The sequence below is a fragment of the Aegilops tauschii genome, chromosome 2, assembly GCF_002575655.3.
Source record: "Aegilops tauschii subsp. strangulata cultivar AL8/78 chromosome 2, Aet v6.0, whole genome shotgun sequence".
Classification (NCBI taxonomy): Eukaryota; Viridiplantae; Streptophyta; class Magnoliopsida; order Poales; family Poaceae; genus Aegilops; species Aegilops tauschii.
The window spans coordinates 332,312,770-332,336,741 of NC_053036.3; the positions used below are offsets into that span (position 1 = coordinate 332,312,770).

General features: G+C 43.0%; 1 protein-coding gene across 2 annotated transcripts; it reads right to left on the reverse strand.

Annotated features, from left to right (window-relative positions):
- Window positions 1-1,298: 1,298 nt before the first annotated feature.
- Window positions 1,299-9,562, reverse strand: LOC109743975 (uncharacterized). Of its 2 annotated transcripts, XM_040398946.3 has the most exons (13): window positions 9,183-9,540; window positions 8,950-9,076; window positions 6,557-6,684; window positions 6,399-6,468; window positions 6,210-6,312; window positions 5,529-5,646; window positions 5,035-5,116; window positions 4,172-4,233; window positions 3,501-3,551; window positions 2,899-2,971; window positions 2,746-2,829; window positions 2,074-2,154; window positions 1,299-1,870 (listed from the first exon to the last, which is right to left on the reverse strand). In XM_040398946.3, the coding sequence occupies exons 1-13, from the start codon at window positions 9,362-9,364 to the stop codon at window positions 1,682-1,684; spliced, it is 1,350 nt and encodes a 449-aa protein (XP_040254880.1). In that variant the 5' UTR covers window positions 9,365-9,540; the 3' UTR covers window positions 1,299-1,681. The 2 variants fall into 2 exon arrangements, with proteins under 2 accessions (XP_040254880.1, XP_020158657.1); XM_020303068.4 differs by lacking the exon at window positions 3,501-3,551 and having other exon boundaries at window positions 9,183-9,562.
- Window positions 9,563-23,972: the final 14,410 nt, after the last annotated feature.

Consider the following 23,972-nt stretch of genomic DNA (forward strand, 5'->3'; position numbering starts at 1 on the left):
TTGATGTAATGATATCCACCTTGCAAAAGCGTTTCAATATGCGGGTCTATCCTTGGTGGGACCTTCGAGTTCCTCTCGGATAGGGTCGCATATTGGGCGTGACACGGCTCCCGTGTATCGGCGGCCCGAAGCATAAGAGGCAAAGCTCGCGGAAACGCTCCCATGGGGCATGTCGTCCTCGTCCTGCTCGAGGGCGTAATGCCACGTTTGTGCGGCGCCTCGGAGGTGATAGGCGGCGATCCAGGTGCGGTCGGACGCGAGCGTGCGTTGCCCCCTGAAAAACTAGTCACACTGATTGAGCCAGTTCAGGGGGTCCACGGTCCCGTCATAGGTGGCGAACTCAAGCTTGGAGAAGCGTGGCAGCTTCTGGCCGTGGACGATGGAGGGGTACACCTCATCGGTGCGGAGCAGCGAGGACGACGACGCCGAGTAGGTGGGCATCAGAGGGCCACCCTGGAACAGGGGCCCGTCGACACCGGCGTAGGGGTCGACGGAACCCAAGGGCCCGCCTAACTGGATGATCAAGGGCAGCACCGGCGGGGGCAGCACGTGCGGCTGTCCGGAGGTCGTCGTGTAGACTGGCTCGAGGGACCCGACGAGCCAGGCCGATAGCGGTGATGGCGATGGAGGGAACCAGACCTGGTGGATGGGCACCCCCTGAGCCATCGTTGGGGCGCCCTGGGTCGAGGTTGCCGCCGGCGGCGGCTGCAGCTGCTGGTGCGACAGCGCCACGGTGGGAGCGACGGAGGGTTGTTGCTGCTGCTGCATGGTGGAGGCGCCGATGTGCGCCGCGGGGGCAAAGGGGGTCGCCGAGGGGGGCGACTGCCACGGCGGCAACTGCGGCGGCGGCGGCACAGTACCGAAGGGCCCAGGCGGCTGCGGCCCGTAGAGGCTCAGGAGGAAGGTGCGGATGCCCGCAACCGCCTGGGTGAGGTCCCGGAGGGCAGCCGTCATCTCCTCCGGGGTGAAGACGACGGGGGTGGCGATCGGCGACGTCTAGGCGGCGGAGGACATCAGACCCGACAAGGGTGGCGCCCCAGCCGCGAAGGTGGCCGGCGGCATGATGGTGGTCGGCGGCGAAAGGGTGGCGGTGGGAAGAGGTGTAGACATGACCAATCCCGAGACAACTAATACCAAATTGATAGGAGTTCGAATCCTACCAGGCCCAGCTCTTGGGTTGTAGGGGTGGAAGGGAGGGTGGCGAGGAGCTGGGCGTGAGCGGCATGGCACCGTGGTCGCGCGGCGGAGGAGGAGATGGCGCAGGAGGCAGCTAGGGTTAGGGTTCGGGGGCCGGGCAATAGTTATGACTTATTGCTTAATTCCAAAACGTGGCCTTATAAGTGTTTATATAATCCTCGAGGCGCTAATAAAAATAAAGATAAGTTGGGCTAAGCCCCTAGCTAGGCGCGTCTGGCCTCCTCCGGCTATAAGTGAGGCCGATCATAACACTGTTTCTCTATTTTTCCTATTCCTGCATTTTACAAATATTGCGAATCAAAGAGGCCTGATATCCTGTTATCGCAAAAGAAGAAAATATCGACGACATAACTGCAAGATCGTATGCAGCTTTCCCTATCTTTTATCCGTCCCAAAATAAGTGTCTCAACCTTAGTACAACTTTGTATTAAAGTTAGTATAAAATTGAGACACTTATTTGGGACGGAGGGAGTACTCTGAAAGCTCAACTGGATGCAGTTACAAGTACTGGGCTTTCGTAGCTGCCATTGGCCAGTTTTGCGTATCTTGGCGGCAATAAGGAATCCACATGGGCGAAGTAGTCTTGCTCCCCGGATGGCTCCATCAATACTGGTGCGTCAAGGACAGAGTCAGGAATGGCGTCAAGAGTTTCCTCCAAGAACTGCGCAAGTGTCTGCACATCCAAGAAGCACAGCAAATGGTTTATAGATCCAAACAACGGCGCAGTTGTCTATATCAAAATAATGCAGGTGTCTATTACAACTTGAGAAGCACAACATCATTTTTTACTTAGAGCAGCATGAGAACATGTTACGGTGTGGATATTGCTATTACTGGAGAAGGTCAGCAAAGAGTGTACTCATTTTGATAGCTTACCTTGCAATGGCGCAACGTAGAATCAGCCTTACGTTTCCACAAACTATTACCAGGCTCTGAGTGGAACAAATGTAACAATGGCTGTGTCAAAAGAAGTGCTTCCGTCAGTCATCAATGAACAACCAAGTGTTTGCATAATATCATGTACGTATACAAAATGATGAAAATGCTAATACAGGTGATATAGCAGCTTAAACTAAACTACTACTATTATTATTATTATAAAACAAAAAAAATGCAGCACTTGAAACTGCTACATCTTGATTAAGCAGCTGATAATCAAGGATTAACAAATAAGTTTCTTTACCATTGCAAATGCTTTCAGGAAGTTCACTGTCTTTTATCAACTTTCTCCTTTTTTTTCCTCTGTTTTTATTTTAAGGTATACACTGCTATTTAATGCATAGAAGCAAACGAACTAGAAAACTCATGCTTTCACGCTGCACTACTGTGCACACCGACTTCTAATGAATTACATTATTACAAGGTGAATGCACTAAAGCCCTCAAATTAAGAGAACTTCAACAAAGTACAGAATACTATGCATAAAATAGCACAAGCAATCTTCAATAACACTGCTCCACATGATCATAAAATTATGTGATCTGTGTCATTAAATGTAGACTCAAAAGCTTGTATGAAAACAAAAAGGGAAAAGAAGAACCTTCACACCTTAACAAGTTGCCTCACGTTTGGCCTGCTGATGCCATACTGTCCAATTATAGAATCACCATAAACTTGGTAGCTCTGAAGGATCTAAAGCAGAGTTCAGTCAATAGAAGAAATAGCTCTAAAAGCAAAATTCGACTCTGATTAATGTTAAACCTGGCGACGCGAAGAGCAACGTGTTGGCATGCCATAAATTTCACTATCCACGTGCCCCAGCATATTCCATGGACTGCAACATTTATCCACCAAAATGATACTATTAGACCAATAATTGATATTGGAATTAGCATCCCCTACATAGTTTCCGTCAAAAAAGGAAAACGATAATTCAAATGGGGTCAACATTAGAAGTTAATGTTGATTGTTGAAAAGGGTACAATTTTTTATTTAATGATAGATACGAAGGAGGGAGGGGATGGATCTTCAACACATTTACCAACGGTCTTTTTAAGTAGCAAAAATTGGTAATTTACCAGGACGAAAGAGGTTTCCTCGTTATTGGTCTTTCACTTGTCATTCAGTCCCCGTGGTCCGTTTTTGGATGGGCTGATTGAGTTGCAATATGTGCCGTATACAAGCAATTAAAATTATGTGTTATTGTGTATTCCCTGTTCAGCACCTACCATAATGATTCTGTTTAATGTTCCTAAGTAATGGAAGCCATCACGTTCAAAGTTGAAATACATTTCAGTACAAGATGAAGTTCACAATAGTATCTTTACTATTATAAAGATCTGAACTGGTGGCCGCCTGTTCACCTCTTAAGAATTACGAATCCGTGTTCCCGCTCAAGCACCATTCTTGACCTCCTGTTTTAATTCATTATTCTTCAGCAACTATTAAGAAAAGTACTGGCCATTGAGTAGAATTAGGTATTGAGGACCTTGTAGCAGATTGGCTATCAGTGCTATACAAATTGAAGGATTCTATCAGAATTGCCAGTCGAGCTTATGACCTCTTGATTGCCAGAGGGGTGCAGATCTCACCAGCTAGGTTGAAGGCACATTGTGAATAAGTGGGGATGACCATCTTATCAAGCTGGTGCATCATCTATGATTAGTATAGCTACCTAGTTACCAGCGAACAAAATTGGGTGGTACATTCCATAACATGGCCTAACCCTTTTCTAAAGCCGGCAAGTATAGTTCCTGAGCCCTGGTCAGACCATTTTGGTTGTTGGCCATGACCCATGTGTAAGAAGATGGCAATCCCTTCATTTCTACATGATGTGGATCTACCACTCAAAGAAAAAAACATGATGTGGATCTGGTCCTTTTTCCGGTTCTCCAGAAATGAGCTTCGGGGTTTTGTTTGCCCGTGTTAATATGTTACTCTGAATCTCTTTAAATTTTCAAAACTATTGAGATGCATGAAATGAGAGTTGAGTATCGATACAGGGATTTTTCACAATCAAAATGGAAATTCATACTTATTGTAAGCAGCACGACCAACCATAACTTGATGGGCTCCTTGTCTTATGGATGCACTAACCTGCAGCCAAATGAAGGTCTTCAGTGCAACTCACTACTGCAATGTTACAAGTGATTCAAGGTTGAGAAACCAAAATGGTTTAATCCTGATAAAATGTACAGTAATGAAATCCTGATAAATTAGCTTGTAATGTGCTCGGTAGGAGAATAACCCGACTAAGCCATGCAAAATGTCAGTAACTCTGTATCTTGAGATCCCTTTATAGATATATCCAATTCAAACCACTTCAATAAAATAGCCTCATGTGTAACAAAACAACAAATGATTCTCCAGCATAGAAATGTTCACGAGTCATGAATATTGAAGAGATGAATGCTAGAGAAAGCATGGCATGCTAGATCACCATGTTGTGTACTCCTATTGTGGAGAACAACTATGACAGAGCACAGAGGGGGCAGGTGCCGGAGGGGTCATGGTAGAAGTCCTAATATTAGGGGTCAAGTTGGTCTACCGAGCATGACACCAACGAGCTGGTGATGATAGCATCTACCAGAGAATCAGACGCACAACCTCTGTCATGGGGCTTCTAACGCAGACAAGAAAAACAGCAGCGGCGACATGTCAGTTTTTGGTGCTCATGTGAAGACCGGAGGACCGGGCAGGTTCAGCGACACATTGCCAAACCCCGACAACACCACCCTTGCTGCCCCAAGTGAAATTGGACTCAACCCGAACTGATAAACATACTGTTCAATGTGGTCATACAGATACCAACTTCTAAGAATTGCAGCAACACAATTAGAATGTGACGTTCCCATTGTTACCTATTTTTCACAGTAAAAAGTTCAGAAGTTAACTTACTTGTTCAATAGTCGTTAAGCCTCCATTTAGTGTAAAGTGTACCTCTGGGAAGTCCCGCAACAAAGCATAATAGTACTCATATCTGCAACGATATCCACAAGAAAGCCAGCAAATTATAAATTGAAATATTACTGAAGCATAACATTTAATAAAGGTGACTCTAATCCGAATTCCAACATAGCAGCCTATTAAGAGGTACAAAGGCCAGTATCAACTAGTTAGAACTCAGCCTTCCCCAGAAGTAAACTTCCATTACTGATAATACAGTCTGGGTATGTAAGCACCAACAAATTAAGCATGAATATTTCGACAAGCAAATCTGGAACCACATAATAGTATCAGCATGGCGCATAAAGGGATGATTCTTAGTGTCAACCATTTATTACTGTTTGTACCTATGTCTTGCGGACTTTAAGGATATTGGTGTTGCCATTGTGTATATTCTATGGATATCTTTGCATGCAAAATGAAAATGGAATCAAGCGCAAACATACTTTAAAGGAGGAACCTTCCGATTCTCTGCAGGACTGAGGCCACTGAGCAACGCCTTCCGAGCATGGATAATAAAATGCCTAGTTGGTGACTTAGAAACAACTTTATCTACAAATGTACCTGGTGAAATGTGAAAACAAGTTAATTGCACTCATTAAAAACATGTCACTATATGTCAGCAGCCGGCACCCAGCACATGGGAAAATATGTAACCATCAAGATAGAGATGAACTTCCAAAGAAAAAAAAAGGGCAGCCCGGTGCATGTAGCTCCCGCTTGCGCAGGGTCCGGCGAAGGGTCTGACCACTTTGGGTCTATTGTACGCAGCCTTTCCCTACATTTCTGTAAGAGGCTGTTTCCAGGACTTGAACCCGTGACCTCATGGTCACAAGGCAGCAGCTTTACCACTGCGCCAAGGCTCCCCTTCCAAAGAGAATTGGAAAAATCAATAATAATCCTCTATAAACAAGCTAGCTAACTATACATGTATAAACAAAAATCCAGAACTAAGGCACTGAAAAAATGTGCGTTTAGCTCATGATTAATTGTTTTTTTAAGATTATATTATAGGTTTACTTATTCTGTAGTTACAAAAGCATATTATTCGATTGCAGTGCACAAATTCACTTCCTAATATCTCGAAGACTTTAATGGAAAATCGAGATACTTTGAAGAAAACTCACAAAGTTCTTCGTAGGAGTCACGATCGTCAACTCCAATTCTGCATTTTACACTGACAGGGACATCACAATTGGCAGCAATAGCTGACATAGCATCCCCTACAAACTTCAGGAATCGTATCAAGTTTTATGCAGGAGCAAAAGGAGCAAGCATTCATATTACACCATGGTTTTGTAGTTCATGAGGCAAACCTCTGGATCATACATTAAGCGAGCACCGAAGCAACCGTGGCCAGCAACTTTGCCGCTGGGGCAACCACAACTAACACAAAAGTCCACAAGAATTTGTAAATTATACAAAACTGTAGAATGTACTGCATAATCAGGTGAGACATGACTGAGGCTGTTACTTCAGGTTGATCTCATCATATGCATATCCACTTGCTAACTCAGTTGCCTTTGCCAAATTGTCAAGATTACTTCCACCAATTTGTAACACAATAGGATGCTGTTCCGCAGGAAATGCTAAAAATCTATCCTGCATATTTTCAAAATTAAAATTACATACCAACTTTGCATATGATTGGTGAGTATAATGATATAAAAATGGAGTAGATCCACTTTATTGATTCATTCATTTCCAGAAAACAACAGCTGCCAATAATAAAATACAAATGAAAACTAAGTCATACTAGTGATTTACATAGTAATATCAATCAATACTGCAGGCATGTTTATCAAGTTGAGGTAGCTCCTACACATGTCAGCTACAACATAGGAAGTCCGCTGCTACTTTATCATGTAAAAACAATGAAGGATCATTTATCGTACTTCCAGTAGTTGGAATATGACTTCATAAATTCTTGGATGCTATTCATCAGACTTTACATGATGGTATTGCATGAACTTTTGACTTAAACAATATTCATTTCTAGGAAAGGCCGACTGAAGGTGAAGTCACCTTATTTAACTGTTCAGGCTTACTCCAATTTATGTAAGAATGTAGATACAGATTAAAACTAGATGTCTGAAGTTTAACCGAACTGATTTCTAAACAGAATATGAAGCACGTACTGAGGTTCAGCAGAATGTCATCATTGGTTCTAAAATAACCCAATGGACATGTCAAGTTCAACTCCACAATGAGATAGATTCTGGTCAGTGACTCAAAGAAGTACTTCAGATAGCTCATAACAATTTAAAAGAAGTGCATGGTGAAAAGCACGGCAGAGGAACTATATTACACATAATCAATTACTGTGAAAACAGGGCTGAAAATTGCACGTGTCTTAAAAGAATCCATGAGCTGCACGACTAGTACACACATAATGAAACTGGAGAATACACATGACTAAAATTTAAATGCAATCCGATTTACCACATAAAGCACACCATCTGATAGGTTATATCCTCAAAGCTATGATGCATTGTGTATATTCTTAACCAATTATTTTAATAGTGTTTCTCTTGTGATCTCTTCAAAATGGTTAGGGGATACGATAACTAACTATCTCTGAATAAATTGTAAATATAACCATATCTAGAGCATATGACCAGTCCGAGTCTACCATCTGTTTGTCTTTAGTAACAGATAAACATCAAGCTCTCTACAGAAGTTGTTGCTTGTGAGTTGTGAGTAACTCTATCTGTGCACGTCACATTACTGGCCTCTACTTCTTGCACAAACTCCATTGATCATACAACAACAACAACAAAGCCTTTAGTCCCAAACAAGTTGGGGTAGGCTAAAGGTGAAACATATAAGATCTCGCGACCAACTCATGGTTCGGGCACATGGATAGCAAGCTTCCACGCACCCCTATCCATAACTAGTTCTTTGGTGATACTCCAATCCTTCAGATCTCTCTTTACTGACTCCTCTCATGTCAAATTCGGTCTACCCCGACCTCTCTTGACATTCTCCGCACGCTTTAGCCGTCCGCTATGCACTGGAGCTTCTGGAGGCCTGCGCTGAATATGCCCAAACCACCTCAGACGATGTTGAACAAGCTTCTCTTCAATTGGTGCTACCCCAATTCTATCTCGTATATCATCATTCCGGACTCGATCCTTCCTCGTGTGGCCACACATCCATCTCAACATACGCATCTCCGCCACATCTGACTGTTGAACATGTCGCTTTTTAGTCAGCCAACACTCAGCGCCATACAACATGGCGGGTGAACCGCCATCCTGTAGAACTTGCCATATTGGGTGATATGTGGTCAAGAAAACGGTGGTGATGTAAGAAAATAATTCTTTTACAAATTTAAAATTCTATGGTCGAGGAGCTTGCCCTATTAGGTGATATGTGGTCAAGAAAACGGTGGTGATGTAACTATTATCGTATGAGTTCTCTATTCTATGGTCGTGGATTTTGGCGTGTTACCTCATCCGTGATCACGCTAACAGTCAGACATAACATGGGTTGTACCATGGCACCAGTGAACGAAATATGCAGCACAACTGCGTTTAATATGGTACTTTTCTAGTGCATTAATTTGCACGCCTCTCCAAGAATCTCCCTCATCACTTCTCAAATATGTTTCACTTCTCACTGGAAGCTCATGTCATTGTACTGTACAATTTTTTTTACGCGAAACAGTTACCTTACTTTTTTTTATCGGACCATACATTTGTTACTATACTGCCATCTTGATGCAGCTCGACTAGTGTAATCAATGCCAACACTTCTAACCCCCATGAATCAAAATATCATGGTCAGGTTCGATGAAATCAGTTATCCCAAAGCACTCAAGCTTAATGGCACCCGACCAAGAAAGACCAAAAATGGCTAACTCACCAACTTATCTTTCTGATGCACAATGGTCTCAGCGACCACCATCTCTGTGTATAACCAGGCGTGCCTCGATATCAGCCGCGCGAGCGTCCTGTAGTGATTGTCTGTCCAGTCCATCATCGGCGCCACGCTGCGGGAGCAGGGGGTGGGAGCAAAAAAACAAGTATCAGTCAGCTCCGACCATGGCCAGGTACATTGACCAACCCCTAGTGCCTTAGAGATCTGATTCCGCTCACCTGAACAAGGGAGGAAGGTACTCCCCGGGGGGCAGAGAGCTCGCAGCGCCACACGGCCGCAAGCCGTGAGCGTGTGACAAGAACCGCCCGGGCCGGCTGCGGAGGAAGAAGATGCGGGGCTTGGCAGGCACTAGTGACGGGAGCAGGGCGTGCCACGCGGCGGACCTCGTCGCAATGGCCATCCGAGTCCCCGCTCCCGCGCGAGGCGGCGCCGCTTCTCGCGCGTCACGCTCGGGTACTGGTGACTGGTGAGTGGTGCGGCGGCTCGTTACAGCCTTGGCCGGTCGATCTGAGGCGGCGGCGGCGACTGTGCAAGCGTGTAACGCTGCGGGCCACTTCGAGTCAGGTTAACGGATTTGCAGTGGAAATAAGCTCCGGGCAGGGTGAAGCTACGAAAAACTGTTTTTTTTTTACTTTTTTTATTCGGTTATTAGTGGAATTGAAGCTTATTTACTGTTTTTCTGGCGAAATGTCAACATGGTGTACTTTTTTAAACTCAAGTATGTTACATCCTCAACTGTGCTGCCAAAATGGAACTAGGTGCCTCTTTGGTTGGTGACTAAGGGCATCACAACGTGATGGTGTCAAATTTGTGATGTCTCAGAATTTTGGCACTGGTGTCAAATTCATTCATTCTCTTCAATGTAGTATTGCCAAATATCTACAAAATGGGTCCAAGCTCTGACACAAATTAACATAGAAAATCTTATCTATGCGCTAAGCTCATGCATGCCAAAGCAGGCGGAGGGAGAAAGTAGCTGAAGGTAGGAGAGAGATAACATTTTTTATTGTATCAATGAATTTGGCATCGGAGCTCGCAGGAGCTTCGGTTCCCTATTTCTTTGACTTAGCACCACCCTTCACAATGTGTCTTATCGATGCGAAAAGCTATTTGATCATTTAGCACTAGCAATTTGGCATACATTGTGGATGCCCTAAGAGCATCTCCAACAGCTTGTGTATGTGTGGTTATGTATATGTTTATATAGACAATGGTCTGAGAAAATATCATTTCATATGCACAATTAGCTTTTCAGCACATTGTCTATACGTGCAGTATATATTATCTCTCTTATATTTTAGTATTATCTTGTAACTACTAATCCAACTATCGTTTTAGCAAGCACTCCCTCCGCAAACTAATATAAAGAGTGTTTAGATCACTCCTTTAGTGATCTAAACGCTCTTATATTAGTTTACAGAGGGAGTATAATTCAAACGAATTATGATTGCAGCGGTTATAATCCTAACGGACACTTTTCAAATGGCTATATTCCATACCTATATATACACAGTAAAACAGATATGTTTTGTGTATTGCACGCCCGGGACAGCTTCATATCACACACACACACACACACACACACACACACACACACATATATATATATATATATATATATATATATATATATATATATATAGCTGCGACAAGGGTCCTTTTGTCACTATGTCAGCATACTGATGAGAATATATCAATCTTGGATATTTTATATGCAATTTTATATCATTTTTTGGGACTAACCTGTTAACCTAGTGCCCAGTGCCAGTTGCTACTTTTTGCTTGTTTTTGGCTTTTCAGAAAACCAATATCAAACGGATTCCAAACGGAGAAAAAACTTTAGATTAATTTTTTCTGGACTAGAAGGGACCCACGAAGTTCTGGGAGAAGACCTGAGGAGTCACGAGGGAGCGACAAGCTCAGCGGGCGCGTGGCCCCCAGGCTTGTGGGCCCCTTGTGGCACTTCTTGATTGTAACATCCCAAAATTCTAAATTTTGGAATGTTATATTAAATAAATAATAATGCTTGTTTGTTCGATTGTTGTGTGATTAATTGTGTGAAGTTGAGTGAAATTTGAAACTTTTGGAAAGTTGAATGAGAGGGAATAAAAGGACGTTCAAACTTTCATACTTGCATTTTTATCTCCATGAATTCAAATTCACTTCATCACTAAACCCTAGAGTGAAGATGATATGACTTCTTCCATTTAAAGAAATGAAAGAGGGGATTTGAAAAAAAGTTTTGAATTCCATTTGGAAATATTTCAATTCGGAAACTTTATGCAACTCAATGAGTTTCATGACAGAAGATAAAATGACTTCTTCAAATTCAAGAAAGAGAGTTGAAAGTTCAAAGAAACATTTTGAAAGTCACTTGGAAGTTATTTGAAACTCACTTTCCTTTTGAAGTTATTTGAATTTCCAAATTTCAAACTCTCTGAAAGTTATTCAAAATGAGAGAAGTAATATGACACTTCAAAATTCAGAGGGCATTTGAAATATATTTGGCCTAGGAAAAATAGAAAATATTTCAAAGTGGTTTGAAATTCAAATTCAAAACCACTTAGGAGTTATTTGGTTTTTATTCAAATTATTTTTCCCCAAAAATAAAATATATGGAAATTAGGGTAAAATGATTCCCTTCAACAGAAAAATGGAGAAAAATAAATTTGAAGTCATTTTGGTATTTCAAAATAATTTTTATTAAATTTTAAATGCAACAATATCATTGTTTGCAATATTTGAATTTTTTTGTGTTTTATTTGAACTTGAAAAATAGTTCATGTTTTAGGAAGTCTTTGTATAATCATTTTGATATATTATATGCATGTATAATATTTTATTTTATTTCTTTTCCTATTTCCTTTTTGCATTTATTTTTAAAAATAAAAACTTTGGCCAAGCCAGCAAGGACCAGCTACCCCGAGGCCCATCTCTCTCTCTCTCCCCACCGGCCTAGCAGCGCCCCTCTCCCCGATTACCTTCTGAACCGGACACCCGCGCCTTTCCTTTCTCTCCCCCTCTCTCTGCCAGCGGGCCCCGCCATCCAAAGGTCTTCCACACCGTTGACCTTCCTTCTCCCGCGCCTCTCTTTCCTTCTGGCCGCCCGTCGCGGCCGCGGCACCAAATCTCGATGAATGCGCTCGCCCCTGCCCCAAGTTGACCCCCTCTATATAAACCCCGACCCCCTTGTCTATTTTCCCTAAACCCCCCTCGATCACGCCCTAGTCTCGCCGCCATTGCTTGTTGTACCCGTGTACTGCCGCCGCAACCTCGAGCTCCCTCCGCTTGCTACACTCCTCCCCGGCGCAACCTACCTCTCTGTCGTGCTCGGCCACATCTGCTGGTGGACTCGCCATCGCTGGAGGCCTTGCCCGCATCACCACTGAACACCGCCGCCGCCGGAGCATCGCCGCAGTTCGCCTCCCTCCTTTGTAAGCTCTGAAACCACTCCCAACCGTCGGATCTAGATCTGACGTTGAAAGCACAAGTGCTCCCTGGGTGATTTTGGTAATTAATGTCAACATATCTTTTGTTGGACTAATAGTTTTATCTAGCATGTTTCAGATAAGTTCAACAATGGAGTGGCCAGGACAAGAGGATGTGGAACCCCTTCAAAATGATAAGGACAAAGATTGGCAAAAGCTCAAGACTCTTCATTTCTATTTAAGTGATCCAAGATCACATTGAGTCCATAGGAAAGCCAATACTATTAAAAGGGGATGAGGTGTTGCTTAATGGTCTACTTGCTCAAGTGCTTGGTGATATTGCTCCAAACCCCTCAACCACTTTCTCCATCCAAATATGTCCAAAACCTAAATCCAAACTCGGCCCCACCGATGTTGGGGATCGTAGCAGAAATTTAAAATTTTCTACGCATCACCAAGATCAATCTATGGAGTCATCTAGCAACGAGAGAGAGGAGTGCATCTACATACTCTTTGTAGATCGCGAGCGGAAGCGTTCAAGAGAACGGGGTTGATGGAGTCGTACTCGTCGTGATCCAAATCACCGATGATCCTAGCGCCGAACGGACGGCACCTCCGCGTTCAACACACGTACGGTTGGGAGAGATGTCTCCTCCTTCTTGATCCAGCAAGGGGGAAGGAGAGGTTGATGGAGATCCAGCAGCACGACGGCGTGGTGGTGGAAGCAGCGGGGATCTCGGCAGGGCTTCGCCAAGCTCAGCGAGAGGGAGCGGTGTTACGGGGGGAGAGGGAGGCGCCAGGGGCTTGGGTGCGTAGCCCTCCCTCCCCCCCTTTATATAGGGGCCCTGGGGGGGCACCGGCCCCTAGAGATCCCATCTCAAGGGGGGGCGGCGGCCAAGGGGGGACTTGCCCCCCAAGTCAGGTGGGGCACCCCCCACCCCCAGGGTTTCCAACCCTAGGCGCAGGGGGAGGCCCATGGGGGGAGCACCAGCCCACCAGGGGCTGGTTCCCTTCCCACTTCAGCCCATGGGGCCCTCCGGGATAGGTGGCCCCAACCGGTGGACCCCCGGGACCCTTCCGGTGGTCCCGGTACAATACCGGTGACCCCGAAACTTTCCCGGTGGCCGAAACTGGACTTCCTATATACAAATCTTCACCTCCGGACCATTCCGGAACTCCTCGTGATGTCCGGGATCTCATCCGGGACTCCGAACAACTTTCGGGTTACCGCATACTAATATCTCTACAACCCTAGCGTTACCGAACCTTAAGTGTGTAGACCCTACGGGTTCGGGAGACACGCAGACATGACCGAGACGACTCTCCGGTCAATAACCAACAGCGGGATCTGGATACCCATGTTGGCTCCCACATGCTCCTCGATGATCTCATCGGATGAACCACGATGTCGAGGATTCAAGTAATCCCGTTGTCAATCGGTACGTTACTTGCCCGAGATTCGATCGTCGGTATCCCAATACCTCGTTCAATCTCGTTACCGGCAAGTCACTTTACTCGTACCGTAATGCATGATCCCGTGACCAACCTCTTGGTCACATTGAGCTCATTATGATGATGCATTACCGAGTGGGCCCAGAGATACCTCTCCGTCATACGGAGTGACAAATCCCAGTCTCGATCTGAGCCAACCCAACAGACACTTTCGGAGATACCTGTAGTGCACCTTTATAGCCACCCAGTTACGTTGTGACGTTTGGTACACCCAAAGCATTCCTACGGTATCTGGGAGTTGCACGATCTCATGGTCTAAGGAAATGATACTTGACATTAGAAAAGCCTCAGCAAACGAACTACACGATCTAGTGCTATGCTTAGGATTGGGTCTTGTCCATCACATCATTCTCCTAATGATGTGATTCCGTTATCAATGACATCCAATGTCCATGGTCAGGAAACCGTAACCATCTATTGATCAACGAGCTAATCAACTAGAGGCTCATTAGGGACATGTTATGGTCTATGTGTTCACACATGTATTACGATTTCCGGATAACACAATTATAGCATGAACAATAGACAATTATCATGAACAAGGAAATATAATAATAACCATTTTATTATTGCCTCTAGGGCATATTTCCAACAACCAATTCTTCCTACCCGGAGCCACCGAGTTTACTTGACATAGCCACTGCCAGGAACCCTAACGATTCGATCACACCGAGATGACCTTGCCAGCGCTCTATGATCTATTGCATTCACTTCGGTCTCACCGAGTTCATGCAATCGATCTCACCGAGTTGGCTTGACAGATTCTCTGTTGCTTATTGCTTCAATTCGATCCCACCGAGTTGATGCAATCAGCGCCACCGAGATGATGTTTGCCCTAATCCCTAGCACATCGGTCCCACCGAGTTGTTCCAGTCGGTCCCACCGAGTTTCCTAACGTTCATATTTTTGAACAGATCGGTCCCATCGAGTTTTCTGATCGGTGCCACCGAGATGGGTCAAAAGTGTGTAACGGTTGGATTTTGGGTGGACGTTATATATAGTTATATACCCCTCCACCCCCTTCTCCATTTGTGAGAGAGCCATCAGAACGTGCCTACACTTCCACCATCCATTTTCTGAGAGAGAGCCACCTACTCATGTGTTGAGATCAAGAGATTCAATGCCAACCTTTTGAATCTTGATTTCTAGCCTTCCCCAAGTTGCTTTCCACTCAAATGCCTCTTCCACCATAGCCAAATCTGTAAGCGAGAGTTGAGTGTTGGGGTGACTATCATTTGAAGCACAAGATTAAGGAGTTCATCATCTACACACCATCTATTACCCTTTGGAGAGTAGTGTCTCCTAGATTGGTCAGGTGTCGCTTGGGAGCCTCTGTTGTGATGTGGAGTTGAACCAAGAAGTTTGTAAGGGCAAGGAGATCGCCTACTTCGTGAAGATTTACGCGAGTGGGGCAAGTCCTTCATGGGCGATGGCCATGGTGGGATAGACAAGGTTGCTTCTTCATGGACCCTTCATGGGTGGAGCCCTCCGTGGACTCGCGCAACCGTTACCCTCCGTGGGTTGAAGTCTCCATCAACGTGGATGTGCGATAGCACCACCTATCGGAACCACGCCAAAAATTATCTGCATCTCCATTGCGTTTGCACACTCCAATCCCATCCCTTACTTTCTTGCAAATTGCATGTTTCACCTTTTCTGCTGCCTATACTATGCTTTCTTGAAATGTATTGTATGTGCTTTAACTTGTGCTAAACTCCACCTTAACTTGAAGAAATTAAAAACTGCCACTTTTGCTTATGAAGGGTCTAATCACCCCCACCCCTCTAGACCCCTCTTCTCGATCCTTTCAATTGGTATCAGAGCTTTGGTCTCCATTGCTTTGATTTAATCACCATTGGAGGAAGATGGACGAGTCTATGTTCGGGAGTATTAGACGTAGAGTGCCTATCCTTGATGGCGAGTTTTATGGTTCATGGGAAAATGAGATGCTTGAGAGTTTCAATTAATATAATTTGAACAACTATATTCTTGGCCCTTATGTGCCTCCCATTGATCATTTGCATCCAACCCCCGATGAGTATCTTGACATCTTTCGCAATCTTAGGACTATTGATCTTATCACTAGAGAATTGCAAAGAAATTTACTTGTGTGCTTGCCTACCTTTGAATGCACATATACTATATGGAATTATCTTTAGGAACAGTTTCCAAATTATTCCTTGAAAAATTTAGACGAGATTCTTCAAAAATCCATTGCTTTTCAAAAAATGGAACCTAGTGATCCCAAGTTTGATGAATGTCAATTTGAGCTCTATGATCTTATGTGTGCTAAAGGAAATGTTGAAGTCATTAGTGGCATCATCTCGGAGACAATTAGAATTCATAAACTTGAACATTGTCATGGTCATAAATCGAATGAATCACTTGTTCTAGGTGATGATCACATACATGATAACGATGACATTGAGCATGGCTATTATGATGAAGACGAAGAAAGTGACATTGACTTTCAGGAGACTATGAGAAATCTTAGTCTCATGGCAAACTTTCGTGATTACATGGCCGAAGGAAAATAATAGATTCTCGATAGTGGATGTACTGATCATATGACCAGAGATAAAGACATGTTCCGTGAGCTTGCTAAAAACGACGACCCATGCAAGTATGCAACTTTTGGAGATAACTCCAAGGGCAAGGTACTTGGCCTTGGTAAGGTGGATATATCCAATGATAGCTCTGATGTTGCTTGAAACTGCGTCGGTATTTCCCCAAAGAGGAAGGGATGATGCAGTACAGCTACGGTAGGTATTTCCCTCGGTTGTGAGACCAAGGTATCAATCCAGTAGGAGGACCAAGCAACACTATGTAAACTGATAGAGGCGAGGGTGTCCCGATCTTTCGATGAGATGATAACTATCAATTTGGTGGAGTCGACTTTGACAATCTGACTACAAACATGCATGACGTTGTGCCTTAGCAATTGCTAAACCAATCTCGCGAGGTTACTGACACTAGAAGCACGATCAGCCTGACCACGAAGGTCTATTCCTGCATGCAATCGAAGAACAAGCAAGAATGTGATAATGCAATCTGAATATTGTGAATATAGATGAAGTATTGATAAAGGTGGGGATCCAAAAGCGGTCTTGGTCTGGTCGTTGGACACAAACAAAGTACATGAAGTTGCAATGGCTAACTTTTAACTAAACAAATCCCAAGTATAAATGATGCATTAAGGGCTGTATTTATAGGAGAAAGAGAGGGGATTTTATCCACCCTTGGCAAGGTGGGACTAAAACACCTCCTAAGTCATTTCCCCTACTATACGGACTCTAAAGATATATTAATTACATGGGCCTGGCCCAAAATAAGGTGGCACAACACCAATAATAAGCTATGGACGAAATTTATGGAAGGCCATCTTGTATATTTTGTCTATCATCTTGTATGTCATCATGGTGGCTTCAAAGTCCGGAAATCTCCACTGGAACCTCCATTCTTGTTCTCTTCGCACGCACCTTCATCTCCGTGCTTGATCATGCTCCAGTGTTCATCCTTCTTGTACGTGCTAAGCCCTTCAATTGCAAGCAACACAAATGTATCTAAGTTAGGCAGCATCATATTCTCATGAACACTAGAAACATTACCAAGAAACGGAAGTACCTGGTAATTTAACTGGTGTATGCGAGCTCTAGCAATTGTTCCAAGAGGTAAAACAGCTGGGGATATGGGTGTAACTATGGTAGCCATGTCCTCATCATAAATGGTACCTGCACACAAAGAACAAATACTTGCAACCCGACGCGTAAGAGGGGTTGTCAATCCCTCCACGGTAAAAAGATAGATTGATTTGTGGTTAATTGGATAAAAAGCGAAATAAAATAAGTAATAAAAAAGTGCAGCAAGGTATTTTTGGGTTTACAGAATAATAGATCTGAAAATAAAAGCAAATAAAAATAGATCTCAAAGCAAATATGATAAAGAATAGACCCGGGGCCCGTAGATTTCACTAGTGGCTTCTCTCGAGAAAATAGCACAGGGTGGGTAAACAAATTACTGTTGGGCAATTGATAAAAGATCGAATAATTATGACGATATCCAAGGCAATTATCAATATATAGGCATCACGTCCAAGATTAGTAGACCGACTCCTGCCTGCATCTACTACTATTACTCCACACATCAACCGCTATCCAGCATGCATCTAGTGTACTAAGTTCATGGAGAAACGGAGTAATGCAATAAGAACGATGACATGATGTAGACGAGATCTATTCATGTAGGAATAGCCCCCATCTTGTTATCCTCAATAGCAACGATACATGTGTGTCTTGCTGCCCCTTCTGTCACTGGGAAAGAACGCCGCAAGATCGAACCCATCACAAAGCACCTCTTCCCATGGCAAGAAAAATCGATCTAGTTGGCCTAACTAAACCAAAGATTCGAAGAAGAAATACGAGGCTATAAATAATCATGCATATAAGAGATCAAAGAAGACTCAAATAATATTCATGGATATAGATCTGATCATAAACTCAAAGTTCATCGGATCCCAACAAACACACCGCAAAAAAGAGTTACATCAAATAGATCTCCAAGAGACCATTGTATTGAGAATCAAAAGAGAGAGAGGAGGCCATCTAGCTACTGCCTACGGACCCTTAGGTCTATGGTGGAGTACTCACGCATCATCAGAGAGGCACCAATGAGGATTATGAACCCCTCAGTGATGGTGTTAGATTGGATCTCGTGGTTCTGGAACTTGCGGCGGCTGGAATTGTGTTTCGTCGACTCCCCTAGGGTTTCTGGAATATTTGGGAATTTATAGGGCAAAGAGGCAGTGCAGGGGGGCTACGTGGGGGGGGGGGCACAACCCCCTGGGCATGCCTGGCCTCCTGGGCACGCCCTGGTGGGTTGTGCTCCCCACGGGCCTCCCCTCTGGTACTTTCTTGGCCCATCAGGTGTCTTCTGGTCCAGAAAAAATCTCCAAAAAGTTTCACTGCGTTTGGACTCCGTTTGGTACTGATATTCTACGAAGTAAAAAACAAGCAAAAACAGCAATTGGCACTAGTCACTATGTCAATTGGTTAGTCCCAAAAAATGATATAAAGTTGCTATAAAATGAATATAAAACATCCAAGAAAGATAATATAACAGCATGGAACAAGCAAAAATTATAGATACATTGGAGACGTATCAGCATCCCCAAGCTTAATTCCTACTCGTCCTCGAGTAGGTAAACGATACAAACATAATTTTTGATGTGGAATGCTGCCTAACATGTTCATCACATATTCTTTTCTTTTGTAGCATGGACATTTGGAATTTTATATGGTTCAAAGCAATAGTCTAGTTTTGACATGAAGATTTCAATACTTAAGCATATCAACAAGCAACCATGTCTTTCAAAATATCAACACTAAAGAAAGTTATCCCTAGCCCATCATGCTCAATCATTGATCCATTCATGAAACACACTCGCATATTAGCTATATTTAATGCTCAAGTACGATCATAGTGCTCCCTAGTTGGTGCGTTGAGAAGATGGAGACTCAAACAAAAATAAAATTGCATAAAGTAAATAGATAGGCCCTTCGCAGAGGGAAGTAGGGATTTGTAGATGTGCCAGAGCTCAAAGCTAAAATTGAGAGATAAATTTTTTTGAGAGGCATACTTTTCCCGTCAACGAAAACGACCGAGTAATTACCAACACTTTCCATGCTAGATATATCATAGGCGGTTCCCAAACATAAAATAAAGTTTTTTCCTTTTTCCACCATGCTTTCACAATCCATGGCTAGCCGTATCCACGGGTGCCTTCCATACCAACACTTTCCAAGGGATTTATTATTTGACAACATAAAATTCATTTCGGGACTGGGCATCCCTAATACCGTCGTACTCTCGTGCAATGACAAGTGAATAAACACTCATCTTGAGAATAACACATCTAGCATGGAAAATATTGGCCACCCCCTGCCACTTCATGAGCGGTACGGGCACACAAAAAGGAAATTCATTTTGAAAATTAGAGATGGCACATACAAATTTGCTTAGAACGACACGGAAATACCACATATAGGTAGGTATGGTGGACTCATATGGCAAAACTGAGTTTAAAGATTTTGGATGCACAAGTAGTATTTCTACTTAGTACAAGTGGAGGCTAGCAAATAGATTGAGAAGCAACCAACCAAGAAACAAAAATCACATAAGCGAGCATTAAGCATAACTAACACCGAATAATGCACCATAAGTAGGATGTAATTTCATTGTGTAACTATTGAATTTCGTGCTTGCATAGGGAATCACAAACCTTAACGCCAGTATTCTTACTAAAGCATAATTACTCACCAACATGCATGACTCACATATCACTATCATCATATCTCAAAACTATTACAAAGAATCAAGTTTATTTTGTCCAGTGATCTTCATGAAAGTTTTTATTATATGCCTCTTGAATATTTATCACTTTGGGACTAATTTCATATATTGGAATTGCGTTTGAATAGCTCAAATAAATTTAAGTGAAGAACATGAGCATAAAATTTTTCGTCTCTCCAAATAATATAAGTGAAGCATGAGAGAATTTCTTCAAAAATTTACTAACTCTCAAATAAATCTAAGTGAAGCATGAGAGCATTTCTTCAAAAATATTAAATCACACCGTGCTCAAAAAGATATAAGTGAAGCACTAGAGCAATTTCATAGCTCAAAAAATTTGAGTGAAGCATATAGAGCAATTCTAATAAATGATTGCATAATTTTGGCTCTCTCAAATACGTGTGTCCAGAAAGGGTACTTGTGACAAACTAAAAAGCAAAACAAGCAAAGACTCACATAATACAAGATGCTCCAAGCAAAACTCATGATATGTGACGAATAAAAATATAACTCCAAGTAAAATACCGATGGTCATTAGAAGAAAGAGGGGATGCCTTCCGGGGCATCCCCAGGCTTAGTTGCTTGGTTCTCCTTCAATATTATCTTGGGGTTCCATGGGGAATCCCCAAGCTTAGGCTCTTTTCACTCCTTATTCCTTCATCCATCGTGATCTCACCTAAAACTTGAAAACTTCAATCACACAAAACTTAACAAAACCTTCGTGAGATCCGTTAGTATAATAAAGCAAATCACTACTCTAAGTACTATTGCAAACCCATTCATATTTTATTATTGCATTATATCTATAGCATTCCAACTTTACCATGGCTTATACCCCCCCGATACAATGCATAGATTCATCAAAATAAGCACACAATGCAATTAAAACAGAATATGTCAGAAAACAGAATAGTCTGTAGTAGTCTGGACTTTGTCCATACTTCTGTAACTCCAAAAATTCTAAAAAAGTTGGGACAACATAGGGAATTTGTATATCAATCTTGTGTAAAAAATCAGAATTTTATCACTCTCCAGCAAAGCACATCAATTCTGCTACTGGACGCAAATGTTTCTGTTTTCCAACAAGATCAAATCAACTATCACCCAACATGATCCCAAAGGCTTTACTTGGCACAAACACTAATTGAAACATAAAACATAATCATAATAGTAGTATAATTGTGCAAACACTCAAGAACGGAAAGAAAAAGGCAAAAATAAAATTTATTTATTGGGTCGCCTCCCAACAAGCGCTATCGTTTTATGCCCCTAGCTAGGCATAATGCATAGATTCAAGTATTGTCATCTTTGGTTTTTGATCCATAGGATGCCCTCATGATTGATTCATATGGTGGCTTAATTCTTGTTCTAGGGAAGTGTTCCATACCCGTTCTTAGTGAAAATTGAAATTTAATATTGCCTTCTTTCATATCAACAAAGCGGCATTAATATCACAAGATTCTGCACTAGGGGCGGGAGCAATCGGAGTGCTAATAAAACCATTGTTATTGGTATTGGAAAAATCACACAACCTGGTATTTTCTTGAGATATCATGAGTACGCAAACAAGAACGCAAAAAAAAAAGATAGATATGACGAGAAAAGGATGAATGAAAAAGATGGTGAATAAAACGGCAAATTATTGTGAAGTGGGGGAGATGAAAACGAGAGGCAAATGGCAAATAATGTAAATTGCAAGGAGATGAGATTTGTGATTAGGAACCTGATAGATGTTGATGATGTCTCCCCGGCAACGGCGCCAGAAGTTCCTTTTGATGTTGTTTGAAACTGCATCGGTATTTCCCCAAAGAGGAAGGGATGATGCAGTATAGCTATGGTAGGTATTTCCCTCAGTTGTGAAACCAAGGTATCAATCCAGTAGGAGAACCAAGCAACACTATGTAAACGGTACCTGCATACAAAGAACAAATACTTGCAACCCGACGCGTAAGAGGGGTTGTCAATCCCTCCACGGTAAAAAGATAGATTGATTTGTGGTAGATTGGATAAAAAGCTCTTGATAAAATGCGAAATGAAATAAGCAATAAAAAGTGAAGCAAGATATTTTTGGGTTTTTGGAATAATAGATCTGAAAATAAAAGCAAATACAAATAGATCTAAAAGAAAATATGATAAAGAATAGACCCGGGGGCCGTAGATTTCACTAGTGGCTTCTCTCGAGAAAATAGCACACGATGGGTAAACAAATTACTGTTAGGCAATTGATAGAAGATCGAATAATTATGACGATATCCAAGGCAATGATCAATATATAGGCATCACGTCCAAGATTAGTAGACCGACTCATGCCTGCATCTACTACTATTACTCCACACGTCGACCGCTATCCACAATGCATCTAGTGTATTAAGTTCATGGAGAAACGGAGTAATGCAATAAGAACGATGACATGATGTAGACGAAATCTAATCATGTAGTTATAGTTCCCATCTTGTTATCCTTAATAGCAATGATACATGCGTGTCTTGCTGCCCCTTCTGTCACTGGGAAAGAGCACCGCAAGATCGAACCCATCACAAAGCACATTTTCCCATGGCAAGAAAAATCGATCTAGTTGGCCTAACTAAACCAAAGTTTCGAAGAAGAAATATGAGGCTATAAATATTCATGCATATAAGAGATCAAAGAAGACTCAAATAATATTCATGGATATAGATCTGATCATAAACTCAAAGTTCATTGGATCCCAACAAACACACCGCAAAAAAGAGTTACATCAAATAGATCTCCAAGAGCATTGTATTGAGAATCAAAAGAGAGAGAGGAAGCCATCTAGCTACTGCCTACGGACCCTTAGGTCTATGGTGGACTACTCACGCATCATCGTAGAGGCACCAATGAGAATGATGAACCCATCTGTGATGGTGTTAGATTGGATCTCGTGGTTCTGGAACTTGCGGCGGCTGGAATTGTGTTTCGTCGACTCCCCTAGGGTTTCTGGAATATTTGAGAATTTATAGGGTGAAGAGGCGATGCAGGGGGGCTACGTGGGCGGCACAACCCCCTGGGCGCGCCCTGGTGTGTTGTGCTCCCCACGGGCCTCCCCTCTGGTACTTTCTTGGCCCATCAGGTGTCTTTTGGTCCAGAAAAAATCTCCAAAAAGTTTTGCTGCGTTTGGACTCCGTTTGGTTCAGATATTCTGCAAAGTAAAAAAACAAGCAAAAAACAACAACTAGCACTAGGCACTATGTCAATCGGTTAGTCCCAAAAAATGCATTTTTCTCTGTCCAGAAAATCTAGACAACAGAGAAAAATACCAAATTCTACCGGAAAATAGAGGAGCTCAGCAGAAAAATAATGCAAAAAGAATCAGTTCATTTGGACTTGTAGTTTAGGAGTTATTCATGGTCAAAGTTGAGTCAAATATAGATTTAAATTGATTTAAATAGAATTTCAGAAATCCCCAGGGGGTGACGTCGAAGGCGTATTCCTGGAATACGCTTCCACTTAGAAAACGGTTCGGGAGGGGGAAGAGGCTGGCGAGTGGGGCCCTCCTGGCAGATTTAAGAGAGAGGGAGGGAACAGAGGCAGGGCGGCTCACTAGCGACCATTGGCCGGCGTAGAGGCCATGGCGGAGCTGCGCGAAGGCGGGGATGGATCGGGCGCTCGACGATGATCACGCCCGTACCCACAGCTCCTCGGGAGGTGGCCGGACGGTGTCGTCCCCTTCATCTCCGGTGGCCGCGTGCTTCAGGCGCC